Source organism: Sardina pilchardus, chromosome 15 (assembly GCF_963854185.1).
Source record: "Sardina pilchardus chromosome 15, fSarPil1.1, whole genome shotgun sequence".
NCBI classification, from domain to species: domain Eukaryota; kingdom Metazoa; phylum Chordata; class Actinopteri; order Clupeiformes; family Clupeidae; genus Sardina; species Sardina pilchardus.
This window is the reverse complement of record NC_085008.1, coordinates 5,845,640-5,853,512: the sequence shown is the minus strand read 5'-3', so window position 1 is coordinate 5,853,512 and position 7,873 is coordinate 5,845,640. Positions and strand designations below refer to the sequence as shown.

At 44.2% G+C, this 7,873-nt stretch overlaps 1 protein-coding gene across 1 annotated transcript; it reads right to left on the bottom strand.

Moving 5' to 3' along the window:
- Window positions 1–612: 612 nt before the first annotated feature.
- LOC134102065 (angiopoietin-related protein 4-like) lies at window positions 613–4,782 on the bottom strand. Its single transcript, XM_062556038.1, has 7 exons — window positions 4,171–4,782; window positions 3,617–3,727; window positions 3,406–3,496; window positions 2,207–2,320; window positions 1,965–2,060; window positions 1,576–1,854; window positions 613–1,454 (listed from the first exon to the last, which is right to left on the bottom strand). Exons 1-7 carry the CDS (start codon window positions 4,687–4,689, stop codon window positions 1,279–1,281), a joined length of 1,386 nt encoding a protein of 461 aa, XP_062412022.1. The 5' UTR covers window positions 4,690–4,782; the 3' UTR covers window positions 613–1,278.
- Between the last annotated feature and the right edge of the window lie 3,091 nt (window positions 4,783–7,873).

Here is a 7,873-nt window from a genome sequence, read left to right as displayed (position 1 = left end):
GAATGATTCATGCAGGCAAAAGTGTGAGAGTATGAGTTTTTTTTCTCCCTTTTTTAACTGCTAGACCGCTGATGTCCTGAGAAGGATAGAATGGTTGCTCCACTCCCACAAGCCCAGCTGTTTTGGCCCGCTTCTTGACTTGAACAAACTAGGGTGGAGATTTGGGGACTTTCTTATTCTAAGCCTGCCTTGTCCAGTCACACCAACCTTCTAAAATCATACTTCTAACTCAAAATGAGCTCAGAAGAGTAGGACAATACGAACTCAAATACATAGTTTTAAAAAAAAAAAAAAATGATGAGCAGATTTCAGACAAGTTGGGTGTTTGAATGCGAGCATTCTTATGGCTGTCAGTAGATGGAGCTGTGCTCTAGTCTTCAGCAGATGTGTCCCTGAGTGTTGATGTACTGTACTGTGCTGGCATGTCCCGAGAAGCACTCCATAGCGCTTATCTCGCATATCATAGCAACATCAGGTCAACAAGTTAAGGACACCGGTAGTTGTCTTTAAGAAGGGGGCATAGTACATTCTCAGGAAGACCTTCAAACTGATGTTGTGGTTGCACATATCAGGTTCAAAAACAAGATCATTCACCCAGATGATGCAATGTAGTAAGTTTTTGAGACTGGTTTATTGTACAGAATTGACATTCTTTTATAGGAAATCTTTGTTTCCTGTTTAGTTCACATAGCTTAAACCTTAATAGTAGATTCAATAAATTACAAGTATAAAAAAACATGTAAGTGCTTTTCACAGTCATTAAATTAAGAGATGACAGAACAGTAACAAAAATAATCATACAGCAGTATTATGTACAGTATCTTAGATATGTACAACAGTTGACTGAGTCCCATAGTGAAGTCAATGTGACCAAAATAATACATCTCCACTCAACTGTGGATTGTGATAGCATAACTTCCCTCATTCAATAGGCAAACATATTGGCAAGAAAACTGGCTTGGTGCTATGCTACATCTTTACAAAAGAACATTGTCGTAACCTGTCAGTGTTAAACTGTGGAAAAATATAACATCAAAATGATACTCTTATCCCTAAAATATCTCTTGTGAAGTGTTTGAGAAATCCATTTGAATGTAGTGTTCAAATGATAGTCCTTTAAAACAAATTAGACCTACACCTCATCTTCAATGTATCTGCATACTGCATTATTTACATAACATCTCAGCCCCATTAAAGCAGATTTGGGAGCATGAACTGAACTTCTACTTGATATCAACTTCGCCGCCAACTTCAATCAGTCAGTTTTTCTAATATAGCTTAGGACTTGATAGCTGGAGCGATCTTAATTGTAGTTGTCTTCAGAGGGTAGTAACGACCATGCCATGTCTTCCAAAAGACCACCTGCTTCCGGTTATGCCTCTGTGCTAGAGTGGGGCCGCTTTGGTACCGACCGTTCAGGTTTGAGTGGCCACAGTTGCTGAACCACCAGCCACCTGCAATGAACAGAAAACCACAACATTCGACTTAGTGACATTTACCCACAAAGGACATTACTGCAATAGGTGCCATGGTACAGTGATGAAATTCAGTGTGGACACCAAAGATCTAAGTTACCTGATAGCTGCGAAGCACAGTTAGCATCGTCCTTGAGGTCATGGTCTCTGTCTGCAGTGGAGAACGGCAGGCCGTCGTGGCCTGTGGTCAAGGCATTCTCCAGGAGGCCCGGTGTGGTTGGTTGCAGATGCAGGGCGTAGTTACTCTCCTCTCCATCCAGTTGGAAGGTGTAGCTGACGGACTGAACTTCACCCCTCCAGTCAGAGAAGTCCATTTGCAGGACATGCGGCCTCTGTTTGGCGACCAAGAGCATCTTCTCCAGTCCCAGCCAAAATTCACCTGAAAGGAGAGAATCAAAGCAATAGTGTTAACAACAGGACTGTTTTTGGATTCCTTTCCTGTTTGGAATGTGTTAATGACAGTGCCAAATGAGCTGTGCCCATGCTTACCTTTCAGGCTGCCAAAGCCAGTTTTATAGTCGCTCCACAACTTGTTAAAGTCCTGGGAACCATCTTCACGATTCTGGATGACTGTCCATCCTTGTTCTATTTTTTTGAAAACAGACAGAAAGTAGAAAAGGTTAGATGATACATTTAATGTGTTGGGAGCTTAAAAGATTTTGTTCTTAGATTCCGCTGTTATCATTGTAAATTTTTGTATTTTGCCTACTGCAGGATATGGTATTGCTTACCAGAAGTCATTTCACAGAAGACATCAAATGGCTTTGCATTGAGAGGCTTGATGGTGTATACTCCACTCTGTCTTTCCCCTCTGAGAAACAACTCATGGCAGTCGGAAGGAGCCTCTAAAAAAGAAAAGGTTGTCACATTAGATGTGGGTTTGGTTTGTTGCAAACAGAGCAACCTTATCATCTTTCCTACGCTAGTTTGACCTCGCATGACTAACATTTTGCTGAATAACAAGAGAAAAAGTGTCATTTTTAATTGAGTCAAACAGTTTAGTTAGTACCAGGCGAATCAATATTAGGCCACAGCTGACAGTTATCGAAGGAATGCAGTTGCCCCATGTAAGATTACAGACATGGCTCATTGAGACAGCTGATTGGCTGTACTGCTTTGTACTTTGCTCTGTGGATGGAACACACTGCCAACACAGGGTGTTTGCTACCTCCTAGGTAAAAGTCCTTCTTAACAACACCGTAGACTGGTGGTTTTACACCTCTCGTCTAAGCACATGACGTATGAGACGGCAGCTAGTTGCTGATATCTGGCACCTGTGAGCAGCTATACACTTCCCTTTTCTCAAGAGATTGTACATTCTATTCTAATTGGAGCATGTCTGTAAACACGACCAATGCCGTTTAAATGCCCTACAGTGCAAGTTGAAATCGAAAAAGGGTTGTGAGCCTCCCTCTGATTTGACAGTAATGGCAAAACTCAAGCCAGTGAACCAAATCTCAAATAATGCTGATGCATAATTGAACAATAGGTGAGCCACAAATGGTACAAATTGCTTCCCAAGGCAGTTACAAAATGCTCATTCTGATACATCCCTGTACCTTCCAAGGGGTTAAGGAATCACATTTTTGGGGAGACTCAATTAGGCTATGCAGTGTCTATGGGGTGACCTACATTAATGGGAATTAGGCCACTGTTATGCATGAAAAATATATACATGAATAGTATCTGCTGCCCTGTTTACTTGTTTTCAGGGGTATTGTGAACTAACTGGCCTCCTGTACTACTCTAATGACTGTTTCTGGCATTGTGACAAATAAGGCTTCATTTAAAGATTACATTTAATCCTCACATAATTGATCATCAACAGATTGGGTAGATCCGATTGATTTTACGTCACACTTTGGGGTCTAGTTCACTTAGATTCAGTTATAACTGGTGTTAAAAACAAATTATGTCATCAAACAATTACCGTTTGAGGCGCCAGCCTGTTCCATCGTTGTTTCCACTGGGAGATCATCCACCTTCCTTGTGACCACAGACTTTAGCTTCCTTTGCTTCACCTAAATCAGGGACATCAAGCAAGATGAATGGTAAGTAATGCTTCACTTCAATTCAACATTTCAGAAAATGTTAAAAGAGCAAATTGACTTGAGAGTATGTATAACGGGGCTATTTTGTACCTCTGCCTGTAGAGATTGCAAGCGCACATTCTGTTTGTCCAGCTTGTCCTGCTGTTGGCGGATTCTCTCCACCAGATCATCAATGCGTCTGCCTTGAGTCTCCAGCATCCACTAAACAAAACCATGAAAAACATAAACATTAACAAGACTGCAGTACAACTCACCTCTATAAGTAATTAACAGCAAACGTGTCAAACATCTAACAATTCTGCAATTATTCCCAAATTTTAACTTGTCTTCACAATCTTTAAAAGGGTCAGAGGCTAATTAGGGGTGCCTCTCTCATAAGCCCTTTGGCTCGATAATACACATAATCTGGTCTATCCTTGCCCGCTTTGTGGTAGTATCCTTAATTACGATTTAGACCATCTGTTCTTTCCTCTGACCCAAACATAATACTTCTAACAGATTATTTCACTGGTGCTCACACCACTGGGTACAATTAGTACAGAACAGACAGAAAGACACTTGGATTTCTAGACAATGAATCCTTCATACATGACACATATCCCTTTCCAATGCTGGCTTCATCTAATAGGAAAAAGGGAACGTACCTGGAGTGTGTGTGTGTCACTGGTGCTGCGGTTGCTGTCGTCATCGGAGCCCGCTGCCTTCAGGAGGATGTCCACCTTGGTCTCCAGACTGCCCACCCTGTCCCGGATGCGCTCCTTTTCCGTCCCCATATCCTTGGCCAGGGCCTGCAGCTCGGCTGAAGCGTTGTGCACGGGGTCCTCCCCAGCCTGGCCCAGGCGCTTGGCTTTCTCCCTCAGCGTGTCCCCTTCCTCTTGCAGGCGGCGGGTCAGCTTGCCCAGCTCGGCCACGGTGCCGTTGAAGGCCTTGAGCTTGGCGGTGATGTCCCTCATCTGACCCTTGGTCTTGTCGACGTGGTCCTTGAGCCCGTGGCCCAGCTGCAGCAGCCCGTGGGCCAGCACGTTCACGTCGTCCCACGAGGCGTACTGCACCTTCTCCCGGCCCCCTGGACCCCCGGCGCCCACCGGCTTTCTCTCGAACGGGAAGGTTGACCCGACGTGGACCAGGATGGCCACCAGAAGCAGTAACTTGACTGGAGTCATTTCGGCTTCTCCTCTCGTTCCGTAGTGCTTGTTTGTTTGTTGCTTGGATTAATATCCCTCTTGCTGTCTCCCAGGGAGGTTGCAGTGCAATCTTGCGATCAGTGATGCCTCTCTGGAACAGCATGAGAGGTATATATGCCCATGCTCTTGCAGGCATGTGAATGTGGCCGCTGCAATTGGTGGAGAGGGCTTGCCTGGAGGTGTGGCCATAGCCTCTCAGATTTCTCTGCTCTGTCAAAACTGGTCCCTCATTCGGCAGAGGACTGGGATCCTGATGCAACACTGTCTGACTGTGAAGGCATGCAGTGGTTTGCTGTGGGGTTTTACGTGCACGTTTGTGTTTATTCTTCCAGTGAAGAACCCATACAGATGTTATTCTGTGGGGCATGTAAATCTCTCATTCACCTCTTTGAAACGGAACGCTTTCAGTTTTGTTTTCCTCTAAATGCCCACATTGTACCATAGGCACAAGGGCAAGCATTCAAATCCCCCCTTTAATTCTGATATTAAAGAAAAGCAGGCTTAACTGCATGATTAAGGGCTCCTTTTCAAATTGAGTGTTCACTGTGAGAATCATTCAATCAGGCAAAGATGTCTTTTGGCATTAATGAACTTTTGAATGGGTCTGTTGGACAGAATGAGAGGCTGTGGCTTGGAATGCCGTAAAACAGTGATTCCAGGCTGGAGAGCTGTGTGAGAAGTAGGGGAAAGTTCAACCCCGAGAACGTTGGCGGGACACGCAGATCCCCCCACCTCCTCCACCACCTCCACCACCACACCCCTGCTCACAAACATCAGTTCTTTGCAAACATACCTGATATGCTTGATTACGAGAAAAAAAGAGACACAGGCACAGACACAGCTGTGTCACTTCAATCATTTGTGATGAAAGCTTTTCTACATTTGGAATAAAGAATGTTAAATAAGTCACGGCTTTGTCTGTTAATTTCATCTACTTTCATCTCATAGTTCAAGGTGGAAATAACACAAAGTGATCCGACAAATCCAGATTAAAGACTACTGAAAGAGGGCAGAACAGTGAACCAGTTAAAAACTCCCAAAACTGATTGATTTTTTCTCAAATGTGATAAGTGATAAGTGCAAATGATAAACAATCGGCATCAGCTATAAACACCATGATACTTCCATTAGATAGCTGTTATAAGTTTGTCTATGTAGACTGTCCTCGAATTCCTCACAGGGAAAATCCATCTTTAAGTTCTGTACTCTTAAGCTAAAATGAGTAGGCTTTGAATACCTATTGTCACTTCCTGGAAATGCTGATAAACACACTAAAAGGGAACTGCTCAGTGGCTGATGATGACAAAGGAAACTGGTTGTTACTGGTAAGAAAATAGGAGAGCAGTTGAGCTGGGTCTTCTGTTCTGGAGCACGTCCCCAGCGTCCATCTCTGCCCATCCCATCCCCTAAGTCGTCATAGAGGGACTGCTGACATCTGTGGTAGGCCCGGCTTCAGAGATCACTCCTTCAACATGGGTGTTGATTTCAGAATACACACTTCAGAACAGAACAGGGAGGAGGGGGGGAGTACTATCATTGTTGGACAGTTGTTTTTTTAATGGACTACATGTTGTCTTTGGCCTCGTTCGGTGGAAATAGCACTCCCTGATAAAATGTCAAGTCAGTCCCATCATGGTTTCTTGAGCAGGTCTACGGTGCAAGCACTGACAAGAGTTCTTACATCACCCATTATCTCAGTGTCATAAATCGCTCCCTAAATGCATAATGTAATCATTTCAGTCCCCACAGATGGATACATAAGCTCTGAATAGATGGGGAAGCCTAGAATTATTCAAAAGAACACAGATGGCTGATTAATACCCGTCCAACGTGTTGTGTCAGGGAACCGGCACTTAAGAGATTTATACGAGATTCATGCGTGTATGTGACCCCATCAAAGTGTTTAGCATGGTACTCTTTACATAACATTCACAGATAGGGATGACTCAGTTCTATGAGTCATATCCTGACCTGTACATCAGCAAAGTTGTATGCGTTTATCTGCATTATCTGCAAAATATATGTATCATATCAGTGGATTCAGTAGATTCAGAAGGGCATGAAGATATTTTTATGGAATAGCCCAGTTCTGATGGTCAGTATATGTTGGATTTCTCCTCAGTGTGTCCATTCATCATCAGTGGTGATAAGGCAGATAGGGGGTAGAGGCAGTTCCCCGTCGTGAGGACTGTGTGGCTTCCTGCTTAGTCTGACGCGAGAAGCAACATGCCTCTCAGCTGTGCACTTGTGGAGGGGTTACTGTGTGAAAGGTTGATCCATGAAAAAAAAAGAAACAGAAGAAGCAGGAAAAAAAACAGAGATCCCATGCTGTGTATTGGCACATACTGACTAAGTCTGGACTCTTGCCTGGATATCAGAGTCACGCAGAGCAGAGAACCTTGACGTGAAAAAAAGCACGTCTATGTGCAATTATGAAAGCTTGTCTTATGACATGTCAGTGACATCAGGTCCTAATGTCGTATATGTTCATCCTTTATGCAGTGAGTCAATCATAGAACTAATTCAATGTCAGAGATGTCAAGATGTCAAGACTTGGGGGTGGGTGGGGGAATGGTGTGTGATAGGGTATGGGGAGTGTGGGGTCTATAGTCTTAGCTTCAAAATCATTGGGCTGAACACTTCTCCTGATTAAAGAGGGAGATTGACCCAAAACCGCCGGCAGTTGTTGACTCTCATGCATGTTGAGTCTGAACTGCCAGCCCGCCAGAGCAGCGTCTGACCCCTCACCTAGATTCCTCACGTGTAACATCTGCATCCAGCACGAACGTGCGTGGCTGCACATGTGGCGCCTCCCCTCACTAACACGATCCAGAGACCCTGACTGCCATGGGGAGCGTTTTTGAGGGTCCACTGTCCCCTTCTTTCCTGCGCGTTCATGTGCTCTAATTAAGCCAGACTTGGCTCAGGCAGCAAGGAGAGATGAGGCTGGTGATCAGGCCGGCATCCAAAGGCAGGCTTCGCTGGGCACGTACTGTATCTCACTGTCCTGAAAAGCTCATTGTTTCCGTAACCTCCATAAAACGTTCCAGAAATTATTGGAATGGGGGATGCTGATCAGGAGTTTATGAAATTCAGAGTGGTGTCTGGTGTCATTGGGCATGTTTTCACTGGCTTAACAACATGTATCTGATGTTGGCTACAA